The sequence below is a fragment of the Acinonyx jubatus genome, chromosome A3 (assembly GCF_027475565.1).
Source record: "Acinonyx jubatus isolate Ajub_Pintada_27869175 chromosome A3, VMU_Ajub_asm_v1.0, whole genome shotgun sequence".
In the NCBI taxonomy this organism is placed as follows: domain Eukaryota; kingdom Metazoa; phylum Chordata; class Mammalia; order Carnivora; family Felidae; genus Acinonyx; species Acinonyx jubatus.
This window is the reverse complement of record NC_069388.1, coordinates 51,742,674-51,765,835: the sequence shown is the minus strand read 5'-3', so window position 1 is coordinate 51,765,835 and position 23,162 is coordinate 51,742,674. Positions and strand designations below refer to the sequence as shown.

The 23,162-nt window shown below is 38.3% G+C and overlaps 1 protein-coding gene and 1 long non-coding RNA gene across 3 annotated transcripts in view; one reads left to right on the top strand and one right to left on the bottom strand.

The window, feature by feature from the left end:
* Positions 1–5,140: 5,140 nt before the first annotated feature.
* Positions 5,141–23,162, top strand: part of SLC5A7 (solute carrier family 5 member 7) — a 25,645-nt gene continuing 7,623 nt past the window's right edge. Inside the window, exons 1-6 of one of the 2 annotated variants that reach the window (XM_027069397.2) lie at positions 5,141–5,279; positions 6,589–6,817; positions 11,345–11,458; positions 12,201–12,356; positions 16,391–16,539; positions 19,933–20,076. In XM_027069397.2, the coding sequence (XP_026925198.1) occupies positions 6,640–6,817; positions 11,345–11,458; positions 12,201–12,356; positions 16,391–16,539; positions 19,933–20,076 (741 nt within the window). In that variant the 5' untranslated portion in view covers positions 5,141–5,279; positions 6,589–6,639. Of the gene's footprint in view, positions 5,280–5,530; positions 6,818–11,344; positions 11,459–12,200; positions 12,357–16,390; positions 16,540–19,932; positions 20,077–23,162 lie in introns of those variants that run through there. The other variant, XM_015074772.3, reaches the window with a different exon arrangement.
* The window catches only part of LOC113602440 (uncharacterized), a 20,868-nt gene continuing 13,312 nt past the window's right edge, over positions 15,607–23,162 (bottom strand). The window contains exon 3 of the long non-coding RNA XR_003423866.2: positions 15,607–16,592. This is a non-coding gene — a long non-coding RNA (uncharacterized LOC113602440). The remainder of the gene's footprint in view (positions 16,593–23,162) is intronic.

Genomic DNA, 23,162 nt, shown 5'->3' with positions numbered 1-23,162 from the left:
CCCCGGTGCCAGGCTGAGACCGGGTCGAGCAATGTTCCCCGTTGACTCAAGCCAACCCGGTGGTTCCCCCTCCCATTCATGTGGGAGGCCAGGCCCCAGCGCCAGGCTGAGACCGGGTCGAGCAATGTTCCCTGTTGACTCAAGCCAACCCGGTGGTTCCCCCTCCCATTCCCCCATTTTCAAGGGCATACGAAAGCCTTGTCAAGGCTGAGAAAGTTAATTCCTGAAGACTGTGGTCTGTAGGTGTTGGCAGTAATGCTACCTCCCTTTTTCTACCCCGAGTCAGATAGAAACAAACATGGGAATTGTGTTTTGCTAGCAATCTTATCAACAGGGTCTTGTTGTGACCCATTTAGAAAATTCACAAGGAACAGAGAACTAAATGTTTTGGTTGGCAGCAATTATGTGAAACCTGTTTATTCTTAGAATGACCTAACCCATAAGAGTCTGGTTATAAAAGATTGTGTACAGCAACAATAAAGCCGTCACTTGGGCCATCAGCCCAGGGGACCCTCCTGTTCCCAAACTTTCTCTTCTCTCCTTTTTTTCTTGCATTCCCCTACCCTCAGGACCCTGACCTCAGTGTTTGTCACGCCGGCCGCGAAAGAATACATAGGTAATAAAGATACAGATACAGAGAACTCTTAAAATCCAACAAAAGATACAGAGAACTCTTAAAATCCAACAATAAGAAAATAACATTTAAAAATGGGCTAAAAGTCTTAAACGACACCTCATAAAGGAAGATATACAGATGGAAAATGAGAATATGAAAAGCTTATCTGTGTCATATGTATCAAGGTAAATGCAAATTAAAATAAAAATATAATAGTACACATCTATTAGAAGGGCTAAACTTCAGAACACTGACAACACCAAATACTGCTGGGAGTGTGGAGCAATAGGAACACTCATTCATTGCTGATTGGAGTAAAAATTGGTGTAGACATTTTGGAAGATAGTTTAACAGTTTCTTACAAAACTGAACATACTCTTATCATGTGATCCTGCACTCATGCCCCTTGGTATTTACCCAAAGGAGTTGAAAACTTATGTCTACACAGAAAACTGCACATAGATGTTCATAGCAGCTTTACTCATAATTGCCCAAACTTGGAAGTAAAGAAGATGTTCTTCAGTAGGTTGATGGATAAAAAAAAAAACTGCTACAACCAGACAATGGAATACTATTTAGCACTAAAAAGTAATGAGCTATCAAGCTATTGAAAGGCATAGAGGAAACATAAATGCACATTACTAAGTGAATGAAGCCAACTTGACAAGGCTACATACCATTTGATTTCAACTATATGACATTCTAAAAAAGCAAAACTATGAAGACAGCAAAAAGATTACTGGTTGCCACAGGTTAGTGAGGAAGGAATGAACCAGTAGAGTACACATTATTTTTAGGGCAGTGAAACTACTCTGTATGACACTATAATGGTGGATACATGTCATTGTACATTTATCCAAACCCATAGAAAGAATACCAAGAGTGAAATCTAACATAAACAATTGACCGTTGGTGATAATTATGTGTCAGTATAGGCCCATCTATTGTAACAAATGTACCACTGGGTTGTGGTAGTGCTGAGGATGGTATTGATAACACTGGAAGGTATACATATCAGGGAGGGAGTATTTGGGAAATACCTTCTATTCAATTTTTCTGTGAACCTAAGATACTCTTAAAAAATAGTCCATTTAAAAAGAAATTTTTGAACTCTTACCCAAGATTTACTGAATCATAATTTTTGCTATGGGGCCCTAGGATCCACAGTTTTTAAAGTACTCTGTGACTGTTGATGATCACCCTGGTTTGCAAATGACAGGGCAAAATTGTAATTGAAGCTGAATGTAATCAATTAGAAATTATGAAAGGTTCAAGTAAAAATTGTATGAGGAAACTGAGACATGATGAAGGATAATGGCTTAAAGAAAACGGATACCTCAAAATCTCATTATGCATTGTCATTCATATCTGACTGATGTTCAATGTGTGTATACCAAGTGATGTCCTTCTCAAATTACCAATGTTATAAAAACAAAAGAAAAAGAAATAGAGATGATGTTTGACACTGTTGTTTCATGGACCATACTTTGAGTAGAAAGGTCATAGACTATAAACTCAATGAGGACAGGGCTGTCTTCATTTCAGGCTATTCACCTCACACCTTTCATAATTCCTAGCACAGAGTAGGTCCTCACATTGTGTTTGTTGAATGTATAAATCTCCCCTTCTTCCAATAACAATACCCCAGTCTTATCAAAACCTTTTTGTTTGTTTTCTCTAAAATCTGTGTGCGTAGATATGACATGTCTTTGCCAGTATTTATAATAGTATATTCAAGTAGAGCTTTTGCTTGTTTGTTCCTGCTTTCCTTTCACTAATGATAAATTGCTTGAGGGCAGGGACTATATAATTTTCCACGTGCTTCTTAGTACTCAGGACAGTGCTTGGAACATAAAAGGCGCTTAGGAAATTTCTGTTAAATAAATAAAAGATTTGGAAAGGAAAAACCTTCTTTTTTTATTGTCCAAAGCTGAAGTTGAACTTCCATTGCCATGTACTTCACATATTCTTAGAAGAGCAGAAGAAGAGGTGCATATTAAAGACAAAAGAGGAGTGGGTGTCTGGAGCAGACATCCTACAGCAGAAAATCACAAGCAGCATCCCGATCAGATCAGAAGCAGGAGCTCAAAGGGCTCAGCAAATGAGGAAATGTCTACACAGAAGTGGACTCAATACATCAGCAATTGTTATTTTCAACTGGTGCTTTCTGTCATGAAAGATAGCTGCTCTGCCAGGTCAGAATTGTTTTGGCCACCTTCAAGGTCATCGTACCTTCCCAGATCTGGCACTGAATCTAGAAGCTGGCAAATCTCGCTTCTTAAAGTGGATTAGGTGGGCCCCACAGAGAGCTTTGTGTCCTGGCTGCCTTCCTGATTCTTGTAGCTGAAAGCCATGGTGATGTTTCTCTGAGGACAGCCACCTCTTTTGTCCCTCTTTGGATTTGAGTCTAGCCCTCAGGACCTTAGCCTTGTGCACTGTTTCAAACACTGTCACTGCCCACATATGCCCTGCTACAACCACAAGATTTTTATCATTTTGACCTGAAGTGTATTCTGATAGGAAAGACAGAAGTTACCCTGTGGCCTAAGTCCAGAACCAGAAGTTGACTTATACATAACTGTCAAATACAAAATCAAGAATGAATGAATGAATTTCTATTGAAAAGCACTTGGGGGGCCCCTGGGTGGCTCAGTCAGTTAAGCATTAGACTTCAGCTCAGGTCATGATCCTGCGGTCTGTGGGTTCAAGCCTGGCATCAGGCTCTGTGCTGACAGCTCAGAGCCTGGAACCTGCTTCAGATTCTGTGTCTCCCTCTCTCTGCCCCTCATCAACTCATATTCTGTCTCTCTCATTCTCAAAAATAAATAAACATTAAAAAAACTTAAAAAAAAGAAAAGCACTTGAGTAATAATATGAAATTCCATCTATGTTTTCCTTCTATCAGTTCCTTAAAATTGCTTAAATTCATAACCCCTCATGTAAAAAAAAAAAAATGGAGTGACATTGAAAGGTTATCTAAACCTTTTCCAGAAAAGCAGTGAGCTAATCATTCAAACTAAATGAGATAACTTTTCACGCAGACCCTTCTCCCTTGTCTTAATTTCCATTTGAATTCCATGGGACTTCTTATCTCAAACAAGGTGATCTGATGTAGTTAGTGTTTATACAGAGAACAAAGAAAAGGGGTAGTGACATAAATTTGAAAGTTAACTTTCAAATCCAGCATAAGAAAATGGGGGATGGTGTGAAATTTCACCTTGCAAGAAGTGGACAGTAGTTAAGAACTACTCTTACTTATTCTATCAGTTACTAGATTTTCATATTTCACTGGTTAATACATTGACATGTTTCAACGTGGAAAGAAAGAAAAACGTGGCCAGAGGGACTTGTTGCTATTCTATCTTTTTACATACACTCACAAATGTATATAAGGGGTATACAAGGTGTATATAAGGGGTAGCAGGAGGGTCTTCGGGGGGTTGGGTGGGGGGGTGCTTGGGGAGCCCCCAGGCTGGGCCCAAGAAAGAATGTATATAAATAAGCAGGTATTTATATCTACCAATCCATCTATATATGTGGATAAATAAATATAGCTCTATGCTATGCATGTGTAACTATATCCGTTCATATGTAAATAATCTAGGCATTAAATATAGCTATCTAGGGATGGATAGATAGATAGATAAATGATAGATAATATTAAACTTACAGCAAAATTTTTTGTGACGCTAGAATAGGGGATTTGGGTGGGTAAACAACCTAGTTACATCTACAAGGAACGCTATCTTGTCTGGCTTGTGCGATACTTCATTGTTTTGGACAACTCTTAGAGTCTTTCATTTTAACCCCATTTTTAAGCGAAAGGGATATGAATTTAAAAATGACTTCGGAAACTTTCCTGAAAAGTCTTCTTCAGAGAACCCCTCACCAGGACAGCTGGAACCAGCCTCCACCCAAGGCCCATGGGACGCAGTGGGAGATAGCCCCTCTACTCCGTGAGAGGCACAAGAAACCACTTCGGGCCAGTCTGGGAAGACAAGAATTCTAGACCCTTCCTGTCTGTTGGACTTCCGCTGCTCCATGTGAAAACAAGAAGCCCTGGGACCCTCCCAGTTTCCCCATCCCCTGCTTCGAACCAGAGCCCAGGGAAGTCAGAATGGGAAATGACCCTCCGGAACACGCCCTCCTTTCCGGAGGAGGGGAGAGGGAGTGGCAGCCACTTGGTCCGCTCCGCCAGAGCTCGGGATCCCGCAGAGGAGCCACCCCAGAGCCCGGGCTCCCGCCCAGCCCCTCAGCCCCTGCCCCTCCTCACCCCCACACCCATCCTGCGCGCAAGGGCACTTTCCCAGGCACCCGCCCCAGCACCACTTTGCTCTGACGTCCGCCTGCCCAGCTCTGACGATCGCCCCCGCCAGCCGCCCTTATAAAGGGGACTTTTGCCAATACTGGCATCGATCGCCACCTCAGCCGCGTCGCGCGCCCTCCGCCGGGGCGCCCACACCTGTCAGCTCCGCGCGCGTCCAGGTTCTGGGAGACCTGGGGCAGGAACCCAGCCGCCTGGCTCTACTCCTCGCCCCTTGGCACCCCGGACCCTCCCCCTCCCTCGGCAGCCTTGCAGCCCCCAACCACCAAGGTGCCTGGGCGGCGGTCCCGAGAGGAGCTCCAGCCGGCGGAGCACTTCTCCGCGCGGCGACGACTCCAGGTAGGAGCAGAGCAGGCATCCCGGGCGCGTCGGAGCCCGCTCCCTCGGGGACCCGGTGGCCGCCCAGCAGGCGTTTTAGGTCGGAAGGACTCGGCTTTTGTTGCCTCTTGGTGGGGATGCGCGGGCGGGTCCACTGTCTGGCACCCAAGGCTCTTAGGCTGCAGCGGCGGGAAGTCTGGGCGCAGGAGAAGGACCGAGGGGTAGCGGGAGGGTCGGCGGGGGTTGGGTGGAGGGTGCTGGGGAGCCCCCAGGCTGGGCCCAAGAAAGAACTTCCCAGCTCGGTTGCTCACAAAAGCGGAGCTCACCCAGCTCGCCCGCGCGTCTTTTGCTTCCCCTGAATCAGAGGGAAGCTAATTCTTTCACCCAAGGACTCATCACCCACCTGCGAACACAAATACCTGCATTTCCCCCCCAGAAACGTGCTTGTGTGAACGCGAGTGCATGAAATAGCCATGGTCACGAGGGTTGAAAAATAACAGAGAACAAGAATTCCTGAAGGTGAAGGCGTTAGAATTTGACATAATGTCTCTTAAGAAGTCTTGTTTTTAATACGTTTGACCCCCTCTTATATATTTAGGCAATACGTATTTTTAAATTGTTTTCTTGTACATACCATTAAGTTCAGGAGGGGGGAGAGATGAAAAGAGCAAAGAACAATGGAAGAGCCAGAAGAACAGGCTAAAAGGTACATTCTTTAAACAATGTACCATCTATAGTTGCTACAGTAACTTGGACCACGGGCACTTGTTGAAAATTAGAGTTGATGTGCTTTTGAAACTGGTTTTCCTAAAGTTTTTTTCCCCCAGATATTTGTATGGCACATTACTTTTGGAACCATTCCCTACAATTGTTTGAAAGGAGAGATGGAAGAATGAATGGATGACTGAATGTAAGAATATGTTAGAATTTTCAGGGTAGTCTTACAATAATTCTAGATGGAATAGTAAGTTAGTTCCAAAAGCCAGATGCATCCTCTTTGTAAATGATCTTAACTGAGACTCAGTTATGATACAAGACAAGGTTAATTTTAAATTAAAAGAATTTATTAAGCACAAAAAGTGACCATGATTACATTTGGTAAACAGCCATTTCTATTTTTTCCCCCCCTTGGAGGCTCAAAACAATGTTAAACTGTTAAATACTAATTAGAATAAAATAGTGGACATGTGTTGGCAACTGCTAGTGTCATATGCGATTTCAATGTGCTTTTTCTGTAAGTGGCACAGGATCTCTCATGAGCCAGCTGGTTTATTCCCAGCTGCTTATGCATGCTTGGCTGGTTTATAATGCATTACTGTATTTTCTTCAGAAATCTTAATGAAGTAGCTCACTGTGGAAGAATCTGGAACCCTAGATAAAAATGGCTTTCCATGTGGAAGGACTGATTGCTATCATCGTGTTCTACCTTCTAATATTGCTGGTTGGAATATGGGCTGCCTGGAGAACCAAAAACAGTGGCAGCTCAGAAGAGCGCAGCGAGGCCATCATAGTTGGTGGCCGAGACATTGGTCTGCTGGTGGGTGGATTTACCATGACAGGTAGGTTCTGATGCCTCTGCTCCATGCTGCCCACCCCTCCTTGGCTTCTCAGAGTGACAAAGCAAACATTAGCCTTTGTCCTTTGGGGATTCTTTAAGTTCATTACTTACATATCCTGAAAATAATTTTACTTTTTGAAACAAAAATAAGTGGGTGTCAACTCAGTAGAACTTGAACAAAATGATTTTATAAAAATCGCTGGACACAATATCAATGAAACAAATCTGGAGGATCCGGACAGTTCAGTGGGTGGGAACAGAATAAAAACAAAGGAGAAAAGTGTCTTAGTCTTACAAGCTATGTGATAAAATCAGTGTCTCATCATGTTCATTAACACAGGTACAAAGTTGTGAATTTTTGTTGTCTTAAATGATGAATGTCAATGAACATTAACTCATGATAGTTTTCAACTGAATAAATCAATTAGGGGCAACACAATTCCATATTGAGAGATGCCCTGTTTTGAAACCTAATCCTCCCATTTAATAAACCAATTTCCTCAGAGGAAGATAATCACATGTTAAGAATGCACAGCCCTGGGAAAAAAAAAAAAAAAAAAAAAAGATTTCCAGGAGGCTTGATATAAAAGGGGGAAAGCTAGGGCGTGTCCCAACTGAAATGCCTTAGCCTGCATCTTCAGCCCTTTCCTACTCAAACCCTTTGGGCTCAGAGAAGCTGATATCTTTCCTCCTGTTCCCAAAGGTGGTTCTGTTTAAGTGGTAACTTGTTTCTCTTTTATATTCTTATTTGTTGTTGAAAATATTTCTGAAAAACAACAATTTAAAATTATATCTTTAGTATTATTTGATATATATTCACTAACAATAACATTTCACTTCTGATTCTTACTAGGTTTTTAAACATTAGCAACATAATCCAGACTAACCAGAACTCTGAGGGCCCTTTGGAAAATATCCCATGAGAAATCATATCCAAATGATGCCCAGTTTCCGTCCTGATGTGCTATTTGAATATGATTCATCTGTATATGAAATAGTTTAACAGAACAGTCTGTGAAGACTGCATCCCTGCTGGCCATCTGAAACCTACAATGTTCTAGAATAGTTTATGGACTATAGGTTTTATTTTTCAGACATGCTCATTTTATGTTCCTTTAATTCTTCTTCAACTGTATATAGTTTCTTATGATCATTATGAGGCTGTTTATATGTGACCACTCTGAAAGGTCTCTGGAAGTAAGGACTGGTCTTTTGGCAGCCACGCCCTGGGACCCCTCCGCAATGCACCAAGTGCAGGCCTCTAGCTGGCTTTGCTTCCTTTCTAGAATATAAAGGCACAACATTTGTAAAAAGGTCCTTTCTTACCCCCGTGTCTCAATTTTTCTATATACTCACATATATAGAACAAATTGTATTGTGCAAAATATTTTCTGTGATATCTAATATACACAGATAAGTAGGAAAACATAAAGATTAAGAATCATCCATAACCCTACAACTTGCGTATGTTTACTGAAATGTTGGTATAGATTTTCAGATGTTGTTTCCTTATTATCCTGATGAACACCATGCACAACTTTACATCTTAATTTTCATTTTTCATTATAGCAACAACACTTCTTTTTTACCCTAAAGATCCAGATGTGATACTGGCATCTGAAGTGAAGCAAAACATTGTGATTATATTCCCTTCAGGTTTCTCCTATACCAAGAAAATGAGAAGAAAAGTGAAATAAAACAATAGAAACTGATTTCACTCAAAAAATTGTTGAAAAGAATAAATGAGTTGCTGTACATCAAAGTTTTTATTCATTGAAAATTATTATAGTGTTCTATGACTCTAGTTTAATATTAGATCTATTGTGTTCATAAAGATAATATTGCAGAATTTGTTTTTATGATCTAGAATGATTATTTCAACCTAACAGTTTTTTAAAGTATATAGAAGAATTTGAATCATGATTATTTCATATGAAGTTTCATAGTCTATCTCAATTTTTTTTTTAATTTTTTTTTCAACGTTTATTTATTTTTGGGACAGAGAGAGACAGAGCATGAACGGGGGAGGGGCAGAGAGAGAGGGAGACACAGAATTGGAAACAGGCTCCAGGCTCTGAGCCATCAGCACAGAGCCCGACGCGGGGCTCGAACTCACGGACCGCGAGATCGTGACCTGGCTGAAGTCGGACGCTTAACCGACTGCGCCACGCAGGCGCCCCTATCTCAATTTTTAAAGATTTTTTTTTCCAGTCTTTAAGAACTGAAAAGAACCTTGGTCAATATCATAACTCATTTAAAATCTGAACCATATTATCTACATCTTGTCAGATTCATTGATCATATATATTTGTTAAAGAATAAAGATTAAAAAATAAAAATGCATATAGTTTAAAAGAGTTATTGTTCTCACTGATAAATCTGACATGAAATATACAAACATGCAGAGCAAATTCTGGCATAGAAGGGACTAGAGTGATAAAAATGGATGGACTTTAACCAGGATAAGTAATCAAGTCTTCACTTCTATATGTTTACAATCATTCAGACACCAATTTTGTTTTTGGATAAGGGAGAGGGCATCTACACAATGAAAAATGATCACTTGTAAGCTTTGTGCTCATAAGACCATTTCCTTTATGCAATGAAACATTGCTAGTGTGTTCTTAGGGGTTCCAGTTTCCTAGTTTCCAGATTCTCCTAGAACGAGGATCAAGTCTGATTCTATGACTGTGAAAATAATTTCTTCAAGTCCTAGTTAGACACCAGTGGAGGGGGAAACCCTGTTTAAATTTACAGGAGGGCTTAAAATGAAAAAAACAAATAATAGCTTTTGTTATTTATTCACAGCCATGTAAAAGCTAGCAAGCAGATGAGAGGGGCTGATATATGCATATTTGTCCTTATTTAGGGTTTTTGTATTTCCATTTAAATGTGCTTAAGATTTTTTTTCTAGGGAGATCTTTTCATGTTAACCTTTAAAAAAAAAATACTAACCTTAAAACATTCCCTTCTTTGCTTGGTATCTGGATTAAACGCCAGATAAATTTTGGAATGAACACAGTAGAAACACTTGTCTTTGATAGTTTCAAATACATGTTTACTTACATTCTAATTGTGAGATTTCAGAGACTTTTTCAGAGTCAAATTTTTTTCCCAGTTGGATGATATAGCCTAGAATTCAGACTCCTATCTGATAAGCCAGCCCATGTTCCTCATAATTTTACACACATTCTACAAGGGATTCTCTTAGATATTTTGGCAATATTCTTAAAAGGAAATAAACTATAAAGCTTTGGGGCACCTGGATGGCTCAGTTCAGTGACCAACTTCGGTTCAGGTCGTGATCTCGTGGTTCACGAGTTTGAGCCCTGTGTTAGGTTCTGTATTGACAGCTCAGAGCCTGGAGCCTGCTTCAAATTCTATGTCTCCCTCTATCTCTTTGCCCGCCCCCCCCCCCCAGTTCTTTCTCTCTCGCTGTCTCTCAAAAGTAAATAAACATTAAAAAAAACTATAAGGATTTAAGTGTTCCATTAACTTTAGCTTTTCAGGAAGAAGCATATATGATACTACCTTCTCAGAGAAAATGGTAGAGTTTATAGATCCTTCTGTGCCCAAACTTGTTTACCCAACATGTGTTTTCTTTGGATCCTTGACCTCTTCCTTCAACTGTTATGCTACAGGAGTTCTATTAAGTAACATCTGAAGAAGACATATTTCTTATTATTCTCCGTGAAATATCAAATATCTTACTAAAAGACCCAGATTAGAATGAAGAATGCAAGTGGGTGTGCAGTCAACATTCAAATTCTAATATCAGCCCAGTTCCTAAGCATATGTTAGGTACTTGGAAAGAAGGAGGAAAAACATAATTTAAAGTCACTTTAGGACACCTTGGAGTAAAAGTGTCATCTCTCCTTTAATAATTTAAGAAAGTAAGTAAAATGTTAGGATGCAGAACAGCTCTGCCAAAATCCTATGTACCCAGAGTGTTTAAGAAGTGCTCCTATTAATTAAAAATAAAATTTTTAAAAAGTACATACATCTACAACTGCGAATGCCTCTCCCTGCCCCCTCCTTGAGGAAGATAATCGTGATCCATGTGAAAAGATCAATACAATTAAAACAGAAAAACCTTAAAATAAAGAAACTTGACCTCAACAAACACAAGGCAACACTGTCCAATAGAAATACAATGTGAGTCACAGAGGTAATGTTAAATTTTCTACAAACCTTTTTAAAGAACATTAAAAAGTAGAGGAATAAGTATAATGTAGAATAACGTAATAAAAAATAAAGTAGAATGTATTTAACTCAATACATTGAAAATGTTTCCATTTCACCATATAATTAATGCAAAAACAATTATTGAGACACCTTACATTCACCTTCACATATGAAGTCTTTGAAATCCAGTATATATTTTACACCCAGAACACTTCAATCCAGACTAGCCACATTTCAGGTGCTCAGCAGTCACCGGAGGCTACTGGCCACTGTGTCAACGTGAGCAGGTCTGGGGTATGAGGAGTTTGGCAGCGTCTTTCCCTCACTCTTCATTCTATTTCAGCCACCTGGGTCGGAGGAGGTTACATCAACGGGACAGCTGAAGCAGTGTATGTACCAGACTATGGTCTAGCTTGGGCTCAGGCACCAATTGGATATTCTCTTAGTCTGATTTTAGGTAAGTGAAAATTTAAACTTTAGTGACACACTCAGTAAAGCATAAAGAACAGGAGTACAAATAAATGAAATAACAAGTCAAACTGTAAATAACTATTGTGGAAAAAAAATGTTACCAGAATTCTCTCAAGTAGGTGTTACCAGAAATCAGTAACACTAATGCTTAGATTATTTGATCTCTTGATTATGGAATATGTTTTTAGTCCCTTGATCTGATGGCAAGAGAATAGTCAATTTCCTAAAGAATGATTTTTTTTCTTTCAAAAATAGTGTAGAGATATCATTAACAATGAATCAACTTGAATTGTACCTGAATTTCTTTTTGTAAATAAAACTAAGAAAAGGTCAAGAATATTATATAACAGAGTTCCTAATATTTTTTGCCCTTAAAATACTTTTATTGGACTTTGTGCTTAATCAGCGTCTAAATGTTATTCTGGGTGATACAAAGGCATTTTAGCGAATGCCACGCTGGCCCATGTTTTTAAATATACATGCCTCGGATATACTATTCAATGGCCCTTTTGATGCATACAATGACAAAACGTATTAAGAAAGTCATGTTTTGTTACTAAGTATGTCTTGGTTCTGTATTCACAGTGTATTTTAGTCTGGTTCCTCCACACATATAAATGTTCTAAAAAATGTATTTCCTTTGAGAAATTATAACATAATAAAATGTTGGCAAAGACTATTATATTATGAATTTTTTATTTTCTCATAAACACTTTAATTTCTTTTAGGTGGTTTGTTCTTTGCAAAGCCTATGCGTTCCAAAGGATATGTGACTATGTTAGACCCGTTTCAGCAGATCTATGGAAAGCGCATGGGTGGGCTCCTATTTATTCCTGCGCTAATGGGAGAAATGTTTTGGGCTGCAGCCATTTTCTCTGCCTTAGGTAAGGACCTCTGCCTCTCTCTGGTTGATGAGTAGCACTTACACAAATTTACTCCCTTCAGCCACAAGCCAGGCTACCTGCAGCTTCCCTCACCTGAATTAATGCAACCATCTCCCTGCTTATGGTTCAGCCCTCTTCCTCTAGTCTACATATGGTAGCCAGACTCATCCTTCTAAAACAGAAATCTGATCATGTCCCTTTACTGTCCCTTTCTAAACTTTTAAGTGGACCCATAAAGCTTTTTATGACTTAGGCTCTTGTTTCTTTCATCATCCTCCCCCCCACTCCTCCTTACTTTTCTAGAACTCTAGACCTCCTGTCTTGCCTCTGACACTGTGCAAGCCCAGGTGCCCTCTGCTTTGGACTCCTTTCCCCCCCTACAATTTTGCACATCTGCCTAGAAAACCAGGAAATGTCCTTCAATCTTCTTATAGATGTCACTTCCTTGGGCCAGACATCCTGACCTTGCCAGATGCCCTTCCCATGGGCTTCCTTAGATACCTAGAGTTTTATTTTCATTGGACTTGTCACCTTGTATTATTATGTGCCTGTTTATCTATATCATGCCCAAATCCAACCTCACAAAGGGAGTTCTAAAGTTCTTGAAGATAGGGCTTGTATCTTGTTAACAGTTATAATCTTCTCACAAATGAATGAAAGAATGAATGAATGAATGAATGATCTATGGCTATACTTTCTTCAAAAGAGGAGAAGAAAAACATTATTTCCTTTCTCAGTGTAATCCCAGTACATCCTAAAGTACTGGGTTGTATATATGTTTAGGGATCTAGAAAATGAATGGAGACTTCTTAGGGTCTAACTTACTACCAAGACCAATTAATGCTAAGAACAACTTATCCTTGGCCCATCAGTTCTCAGCCCACTTGCAAGGTTTAGAAAACAAGATGGTGGAAGATCGGTCAGGCTCAATAATTTGCCTTTTCATCAAGGGGAGATTTCACTGAGTGCTGAGTTCCTTCTTGAAGATTAATAGACTTGGAAGTTCCATAACCTTCCTCAGTGAGCTGTGCCCGTGTTTGATATCCAGGCATCCATGTATGTTTCTCTCCATCTCTTCTTACAAATGAAGATAAAAGGCTTATGTCTATAGCTAGACCCTAAGTGGTCAAAGCAAAAGTAAGATAAGATGAATTTCCTTCTATGGTGTATATTCTATACTACAAACTTACCTTCTGGCTTCAGTATTATCATCAGATCTGACCTCTGTAATGTCAGACATTAGTTTATACTTCCTTTCATGACATTATTTTTTAAACTCCCATATAATCTTATCTGGTTGGTCTCCAACTATAAAATGAAGGGATGATTTGATGTAGAAAAGAAAAAAGTTTGATAGCTATAAAATATTGTAATAAATCAGTGGAAAATGTTGCACTTTCTAGGTACTATATAATAATTCTCCACAACTACCACTGCACCTATAGCCTAATGAAATTATGTGTAAAAATACATCTCCTTTCCCACCTCGCTGTCATTAGCCAAAAAGCAATGGTAGTTTGTCATTGGTTTTAACACTAGAAAATGTTGGTTTTAAGAACAGCCTGCTGAGATATTTAAAAAGGAGTGGGCTCAGTAGCTAACAGAATGAATACAAAATGTTCACTTTCATGGAATACAGATCAATTTATGTAACAGAGCCCTGAAGGGAGAGTTAAAATAATAAACTAATATTTCTAAAGTATTTTTGAAATATAAACTTGAACCAAACTCTAAACTTCGCTCAGTTAGTTATTATTGTATATGTGTGTGTATCTACATCTGTGTGTTATGTCACTATATATGTAAAATGTGTTGATATCTATATATCCCTCTCTACACAGATGCACACACATATCAAAAACATGTATAAAAAACATTGCTGCTATTGTTTGGAATATATGCTTTTGTAAAGAGAATGTGTCTTTCTAAATTAACACATATTTTCTTCAAAAATAATAGTGGGACATAATTCAAAATTAGTGTTTGTTAGAAGTAAGTTGGAACACTTAAGAATAGACAAATATAACATTATCACCTTCTTGTGAATGTGCTGAAACTTAGGAGAATTTTAAACTATCTTCTTGGCATAAATGGACAACATCCTTTACATACATTTTTTTAAAAAATGTGTATTTATACTTCTCACAGCTCAAATTCGGTGAATTTTTATAACTTTATTTTATGTTTATTTTTATGGCTTCATGATTAAACTAATATTTCACAGCAGATCTGGAAATGTAACTTCAATTTTAGTCACTATAAATGATGGAATTATTTAGAAAATATTTTAGAGAAAAAATTAACCCCAATCTTAATAGTGATAGAAAAATGGGTGATTTCTTTAAAACCACTGAGTTACAACCAAATGGCAGTATTTACCAGGACCCAAGTCTTTAAAATCCTAGTCCAATGATCTTTTTTTCTGTAGCATACAGCCTCCCTCCCTACCTTTTGGAGGTATGGAATTAATAAAAACGTCACAATGGGTAGAAAGTTAAACAGCAGCCCAAAGAGGCAGGTAATAATTGGAATTTTCATTCCTGAGATATGACTTAGAAATGTTACTAAAGTCAAGAACCAGACAAAAAGAAGATTGGCAAAGAATCACAACTAAGGTTTCAACATGAAGCAAAAACTCAGTCCGCTATCCAAAGTCACCACCTTTGCACTGATCCAAATTGACCACCTTCCTTCATCTTCATTCTCCAATACCAGACTTTTCTTTTTACCAATTCATTTTTATTCATAAAAATAATTTAATTTTGTTACCAAAGCCAAATCACTCAGAAAAAATTTCTTGAAAAATATTTTATATTGTTATCTTAGATCAAAATAGTTTACACTGCTCCTTGAGAAAATGGATTTTCGTCTCTGGTGGTTTGCATATGCTATTAGCATGCATTTGAGGAGTGGTAGCAGAACATAAGATTGAAATTAATGATACAAAAAAAATCACAGATTTGTTGCACGTGTGTTGGGGTTCCTATAATTGCTGTGTTTAACAATATGAAACATAAACTATGTAACTTTTGAAAACGGTGGAGAAAGGATTTGTAAAGCAGCAGGTGAATTCTGAACTGGAAGTCCAAGAACCATAGTGGTTCAGTGTCCCTATCCTCATATTCTCATTGGAAATATAGACATCAAAAACACATAAGCAGTCAGAAAGTAAGAAAAACATAAATTTTATTTCTAAGGGAGGTTTAAAATTCTGATAAGGAAAATTACTTAAAAATATGATGTTGAAATCTAGGGTTCTTCAATACGTTTGTGTCCTAGCAGTAGGACTGGATTAAATTTACCACTTTTATTACTTTCTCCTACAATGTTGTCTTAAACCTTGGCACTTTATACCATCTGTCATCTAAGAAAAGCTAGCAGGGGTCAGAGTTAATGCAAAATGGAAAATGAACATTAATTGTAAAATGTGGAAGTGGGTGATTGTGCTTATCTCATGAATATGAGTAACTACATTGCATATATTTAATTAAAGTCTGTTTCGGATAGCTAGTAAAATTATTGTAAGTTCTTTTTCTTTTAAGTCTATTTATTTTGAGAGAGACAGAGATAGTGCAAGCAGGGGAGGGGCAAAGAGAGAGAGAGAAAGAGACAGAGAATCCCAAGCAGGCTCCACACTGCCAGCCCACGCAGGGCTTGAACTCACCAACCATGAGATCATGACCTGAACTGAAACCAAAAGTTGGATGGTTAACCAACTGAGCCACCCAGGTGCCCTTGAAAGTTCTTATAATGGTATTAAATTTAATATATTTCATGGAATTCTGAGGTCATATCATCAATTTTGGGTGCTCCCACCTATATAAGTTACCAAAGTGCCAATTTCAGGAAGGAAGAATATATTATAGATTTTAAGATTTTGATATGACAACTCACTTTGGCTGTTATCATCCAATACATTTCACATGACACAGAGGCACTACCTTCTGGTACTGAACATTCAATGTATCCTTGAACAGAAAGTGGAATCCATTTGAGTACCTTGACCATAGCATTCTCTTGTCTGCTTTCTTCAGGAGCCACCATCAGCGTGATCATTGACGTTGATGTGCAAGCTTCTGTCATTGTTTCTGCGCTCATTGCCACTCTCTACACACTGGTGGGTGGTCTGTACTCCGTGGCCTACACGGATGTAGTTCAGCTTTTCTGCATCTTCATAGGCCTGGTAAGTGGGGCCATTCACAGACTTTCTTTCTTCCTTTCCTTTCCTTCTTCTTTCTAAAAGATAATGTGGTATTTTATACTAACTCAGCAAAATTGAATAGAAACGTTATTTTCCATCATGAGCAATACATAGTAAGTTGTGTATGATTTGAGACTTTAAATTTCTCAATTAATTAATTGGATGAAAAACTGTAGTCATTTAGTTGGATTTTGACAGAAAATATGCCTTCAGTTTAATTCTTAGCAAGGTCTAGGACTTGCTTTGCTTCATGCCCACATTTGATGGAAACTTATGTATGCTCTCCCTTGAGTTTGAAAGCAAAAAACACTTCACTCAGAGTTAAAATGTCAATGTTGGCGCTTACCTGCATTAGTCTTTTAACCTTCCCCTGTATTAGTTTTAATTCTATAAGACTGCTCATAAGACAGAAACTATCCCATTGGAAAAACTGTGGGTTTCAATATTTATCATCACTATTTGGGGTCTCAAAACAAAGAAAGGGCACAAGATTTATTATGTATTGTTTGTAAGTTCTAGATTAAATTAGGAAATATATGTGTGTTTATTCAGTAAAAAATACTGAATTATGGAGACGTGAATATTGTTGGTATTATATTAAAAGTGCTTTTGTGTTTTACATGCACATTTTAGTCAATGTTGAGCCTTTGCAAACTCAACATCTTAAAATGTCAAGACTGTATTATTATCCATATAATATCCAATGCCTAAGACAATTCTAAGGTAGTATAAAGAAAATGGTGTGACCACTCCGTGCTGGGCACTGTATTGAGTTCAGACATGTGTATGTTATCTCAGCTGTGTGTCCTGTAGGGGTGGTGCCCTCGTAGAAAGGCCAGGGACAGAGCACATTGAGACTGCACATCATGACTCACTTTCCACAGATGATTAAATCACCCTTGAGCCTCCTCTTTTTTCCTTATTTTTCTCATAATGAAAAGCTCTTCACCCTATGCTAGTGTTCACACTAGACAGTCAGAAAAATTAAGTTGAATCTCAGACTCATTTTTTGTTTTTGTTTTTGTTTTGTTTGTTTTCTAGCATAATTAATAATGGAGGAAAAAATTTAAAAGAACTGACTACAACTAAAGTTACAGTTCAGCCTTAAATTAACATATGCTAGCAATGATCATAATATTTCCTCTTTTTCCCTTAGAACTGATGTGCATTTCATGGAATTTCATTCACTTATATTTTAATTGAATTCAAGTATATTTAATTTGCTTAATGACTCCTACTTTTTAAAATTTAAATTGTCAAAAGCAAGTGGGCAGTGCTGAAATTCACAATTCTCCTTAGCATCATCATACACTTCCAGAAATAAATCTCTGTTCAGAACCTTGGAGGCATGGTTGGTTTGGCAATGACAGCTCTCATGATGCACTTGGTATTCTAACAAACACAACCTCAGGGGATGAAGTTATTTATTGACAATAAATGTAATTTCTCATTGCTTTTCATGAGACCAGAACTTAAAATGCACAGGTGCATAAATCAAGCATGCCAGTACAAAGATGGTAGAGCAAATATATGTGGGTATAAATGTTAGAGTGCTTTTATGCTACAAAATGTAACTAAACTGATAAGGAATCAAGTTGTCTTGGTTATAAGTTAAGGGTCTATTGATTTGACTGAATAAAAGGCCAAGAATGGTTTGTTTTCCAACCTTCAAATGGCTATACATGGATGCATAATTAATGTATCAACTCACACCTTACCATTTCCTTTTCTCAAATTCTCCAATTCTGTTGATTTTATCACCATCCTTGGAGCTCCACAACTGTAAACATGAGGTTCATCTGCTCATTTTCCCTCTCTGAACTCTCTTCCCACTCTAATGTAAGGACTGTTGAATCTCTCTTCATAATCCTTTTAGTACCAATGTCTCTCTATTTCCAATATCATCACTCTATTTCGGGCCTTTACCTGAGTCATATCAGTGTACCTACTGCTTTTTTGACTTATTCTTCTCCTAAGCTCACTGTTCACATCTAGAAATTAAAATGCAGAAGAAATATACTAAACTCTTTTTAAAACTCAGAAGAAACAACAGGTGTTGGTGAGGATGTGGAGAAAGGGGAATCTTCTTACACTGATGGTGGGAAAGCAACAGGTGCAGCCACTCTGGAAGACATTATGGAGGTTCCTGAAAAAGTTAAAAATAGAACTACCCTGCATTCTAGCAATCATACTACTAGGTATTTACTCAAAGAATACAAAAATACTAATTCAAAAGCATGCATGCACCCTGATGTTTACAGAAGCATTATATACAATAACCAAATTATGGAAGGAGCCCAAATGTCCACCAACTGATGAATAGATAAAGAAGATATGGCTCATATACACAATGGAATATTAGTTGTAAAAAAGGAGTGAAATCTTGCCATTTGCAATGACATGGATGGAGCTAGGGAGTATTATGTTAAGCAAAATAAGTCAGTTGGAGAAAGACAGATACCATATGATTTCACTCATATGTGGAATTTATGAAATAAAACAAACAAGCATACGGAAACAGAGGTGAGCCAAGAAACAGACTCTTAACTATACAGAACAAACTGATGGTTACCAGAGGGGAGGTCAGTGGGGGAATGGATGAAATAGGTGATGGGCATTATGGAGGGCACTTGCCATGATGAACACCTGGTGTTGTAAGTATTTAACTGCACACCTGAAACTAATATTACACTGTATGTTAACTAATTGGAATTTAAATAAAAACTTAAAAAAAAAACTTAGAAGAAATGCCACTAGCTTCTAGTTGCCTGCAAAACAAAACACCAACCCTCAGCTTACAATTCAAATTTCTCTCCATATACTTATGTTTATCTGCCCCATTTCCCTAAGCCACTTGTAGCCCAAAAGATGTGTGTGCACACCCTGTGTGTTCTCCTCTTTGCCTTGTTCCATATAGATGGTCTCCCCATTCACTGCCTTCTTTTTGTATTAGCACTGGACTCATGCCTGAAGGTTTGTGTCACCCACCAAGTTCTCAATCAGGTCTTTCCTTGTCATGTTAAAAATTGGACATCTTTATCTAATTCAAAGAAAACAATAAGTGTTTATATATCAATATACTCAATGTTCTCAAACTTAACATTCTCTTCCCAAAGATTTGTTGACTGCTCTTATATTTGATATGATATGGTGTAATTAAGCACAGGTATAGATAATATGTTAGTCTAACTTTTGTAAATAAGTATTTCATGGCATCCCGCAGAGAACTTAATTCCAAGTTCTCCTCCGTCGGAACAAGAGGAACAGCCGAGCTATGTGGTCTGTGAGGAAACAAAATATGTGGCGAAACCTTGCATATGTTAAACAGGTAAAAAAATTGTAGCTTAACAGTCTCATGTCCCTCTTTGGTTGTAGTGGATCAGCGTCCCCTTCGCCCTGTCACATTCTGCAGTTGCTGACATTGGGTACACTGCTCTGCACACCAAATACCAAAAGCCTTGGCTGGGGACCATTGAATCATTTGAAATCTACACTTGGCTTGATAGTTTTCTGTTGTTGGTAAGTAATGCCCTTACCTGAGGAATGCAGTCTCATTTTTCCTAAAATCGAACATATTTTTAAGATTTTAAGACTTATATGTATATGTCACCTACTGGCTCATGTATGTTTCTGCACTGACTACTTCCTGTTGGAAGGCTGGAGCCACTTACTGACTGTGGTAGCTGATTAGTGTCAAAGTGGAGAGAGTGAAGCCTTCACGGGACAATGTCAATGGGGTAATATATGGTGTGTACCCATTTCTGCTGTGCTATAAGTGAAGAACACCATGCCCTACCCCCAGGTACCTCCCCAATCTGAAGCCAAGCCTTCTAAAAGCTTTAATTTGTATTTTTGGTTTAGGCATTACAACCCACTTCTTCTGAAAATAAGTAATCCATTCAGTCTCTAATTACTGAGTAAGTAAGTTAGTCGTGCCATAAGACCTTTAGTGCAGACAGAAACTGGAAAAAAGAGGTGTCCCTCAGGAAAGATACCAAGAAAGAAGTCTTGGGAAGTCAGAGATAGCTTGGGAACTTGGCAGGACTTTGGGGTGAAGGTGGGGCACAGAAGAAATAAAGGCAGATCACAGATTGAGGAAAGATGGGAAAACCAAAAGAAACTGCCAGATATTGTGATTTTGCTACCTGGAATGGTTACTTACAAAAATAAAACACTTATTTTGATTTCAAAGTAAGAAATAGATTAACATTTATATCAAAATTAAAGGGAAATTGTTTATTTTTTTTTCCTTTTTAGAGGGTTCACAATAGTTTGTAATTTCACTTTGTCATTATGTCACTTTGGTAAATTTCAGCCCTGAAGGCAGATTTGTCTGTCCCAATAAGGAATTTCCTGGTAAGAAGACAGGAAAACAAGAAAACAAGTTGTTTCTAGTGGTGCTGAGGAGAGCTTCTTTCCCAAAGATTGTAAATGTATTGGCCAACATTTTTCTAGATTGGATTATAATTATGAATTCAATGGATAATGGGGTTAAATATTATGTGTGTATGAACTTATATCTGCATAGCAGATATATTTATGGTTACATAGGAGAAGATTATGACAGAGAAGATAGGCAGTTTGTTCATAATCACACCATTGTCTGAGTGAAGGATTAAAATAGAGAATCAAGACCCAAAACTTATTTCTCCTACACGACACTTTAGTCCTCAGATTTACAGATCTTGAAGATAAGGCTATATATCCAATGACTGCTAAGGTTTCTTCCACCTCAAAAAATTATATGACTAAGTTATGTTCATTCTTCAAAATGCAACACAAGTGAAAGTGGAATAATAGATAATGAATGAATAGATGAACTACAGAAGGAAGACTCCAAATGTTTCACGAGTGGTCTCCAGCCTTCCAGTTGTCTCTCTGAACTTCCACTTGTCATAAATTTATGATTTATGGACTCCTGCTCTGGATACCTTTAAGGTATCACCCTGAACCTGCTCACTGACAACATTCCTCACCTGGCCCATTGTAATGGCCCTTCACGGTCTCCCTGCAGCAGCCCAACCAAATCTCACTTCTCCAGACCCATCTTCCACCTCACCATCAGAGCTTCTGTTTGTCTGTGGCAGTCAGATTTCACCTCACTTACAAAGCTCTGGTGACTTAAATATCCAGAGAGATTGGCATGTAAATTATGGTGTAGAGATTCATATAAGCATCTAAATTGTTGATTGTTCATTGGCATAGAAAATGTTAGTGATATACATACATTCCTGACTTATCACGGTTTGACTTAACAAGTTCTCAACTTTATGGTAGTGCAAAAGCAATAGAATTCAGTAGAAACCATACTTTGAATTTTGATCTTTTCCTGGTCTGGCAGTATGCGGTACTATCCTGTCTCTTGTGATGCTGGGCAGCGGCAACCAGCCACAGCTCCCAGCCAGCCACGAAGAGTAAACAACATACACTGACAAACATTCTGCACCCATACACCGTGTTGTTTTCCACTTTCAGTCTAGTAATCAATAAATTATATAAAATATTCAATGCTTTATTATGAAGTAGGCTTTGTGTTAGATGACTTGTCCAACTGTAGGCTAATATCAGTGTTCAGAGCACCTTTAAGGTAGGCTAGGGTGAGCTATGATGTTCAGTAGATTAGATGTATTAAATGCATTTTTGATTTTGACTTCAGATATTTTCAACATATGACGGATTTATTAGGATGTAATCCCACTGTAAGTCAGAGAAGATCTGTATTGACTTACAGGTTGCAAACCAAAGGAAAAGTTTTGGAAAAATATAGACTTGAGACATGGATTATGTATTTTAGAATTTATTATTTTACTTTTTTTTTTTAACTTTTGAACATGTATAGCTTTTATAAGGAGGAGATTGTTCTGGAATCAATATGTAACAAGCACTCTCATTGGCACAGGTGTGACAATGATAAACAATACATTCCAGAGGCAATTAAAGAAACAACTTCAATACATTGTGATATGGGGAATTCATTCACCAGTTCACTCATGAGCAGTGACTGTATGAGAGTCAGAGGACCATGGCAGTAATCAAGGGGAAGGTATTCCCCTGCCTCCTGTCTCTCACACACCCTGACCTTTAATTAAGCCAAAGACATGGTGGTCTCATAGCTGTTTCATTGTTTTTGTTTGTTTTTTCTTCTGTTTTCACATTAGATTCTTTGCCAGATGCTGCTGTCTTCTCTCTCCATCTCCACTTAGTGACACCTTCTCAGTGCTTCAGAACTGACTCCCTGTCATTTCTGCAGGTGTTCCTGATTGCCATGCAGCTGTATATACTTCTTTATAGCAGGCAACAAATTACATTATAGTTCACTGTATCCAAAATGTTTATGATTGTGTATCCTCAGTAAGAATTTTAAGTACATCCCCCAGGCACCTGGGTGGCTCAGTCATTGAGTGACCTACTCTTGGTGTCAGCTCAAGTCATGATCTCATGGTTCATGAGATCAAGTCCCACTTCAGGTTCGGGGCTGACAGCATGGAACCTGCTTTGGATTCTCCCTCTCTCTGCCCCTCCCCCATGCTTGTTCTCTCTCTCTCTCTCTCTCTCTCTCTCTCTCTCTCTCTGTCTCAAAATATATAAATAAACTTTAACAAAAA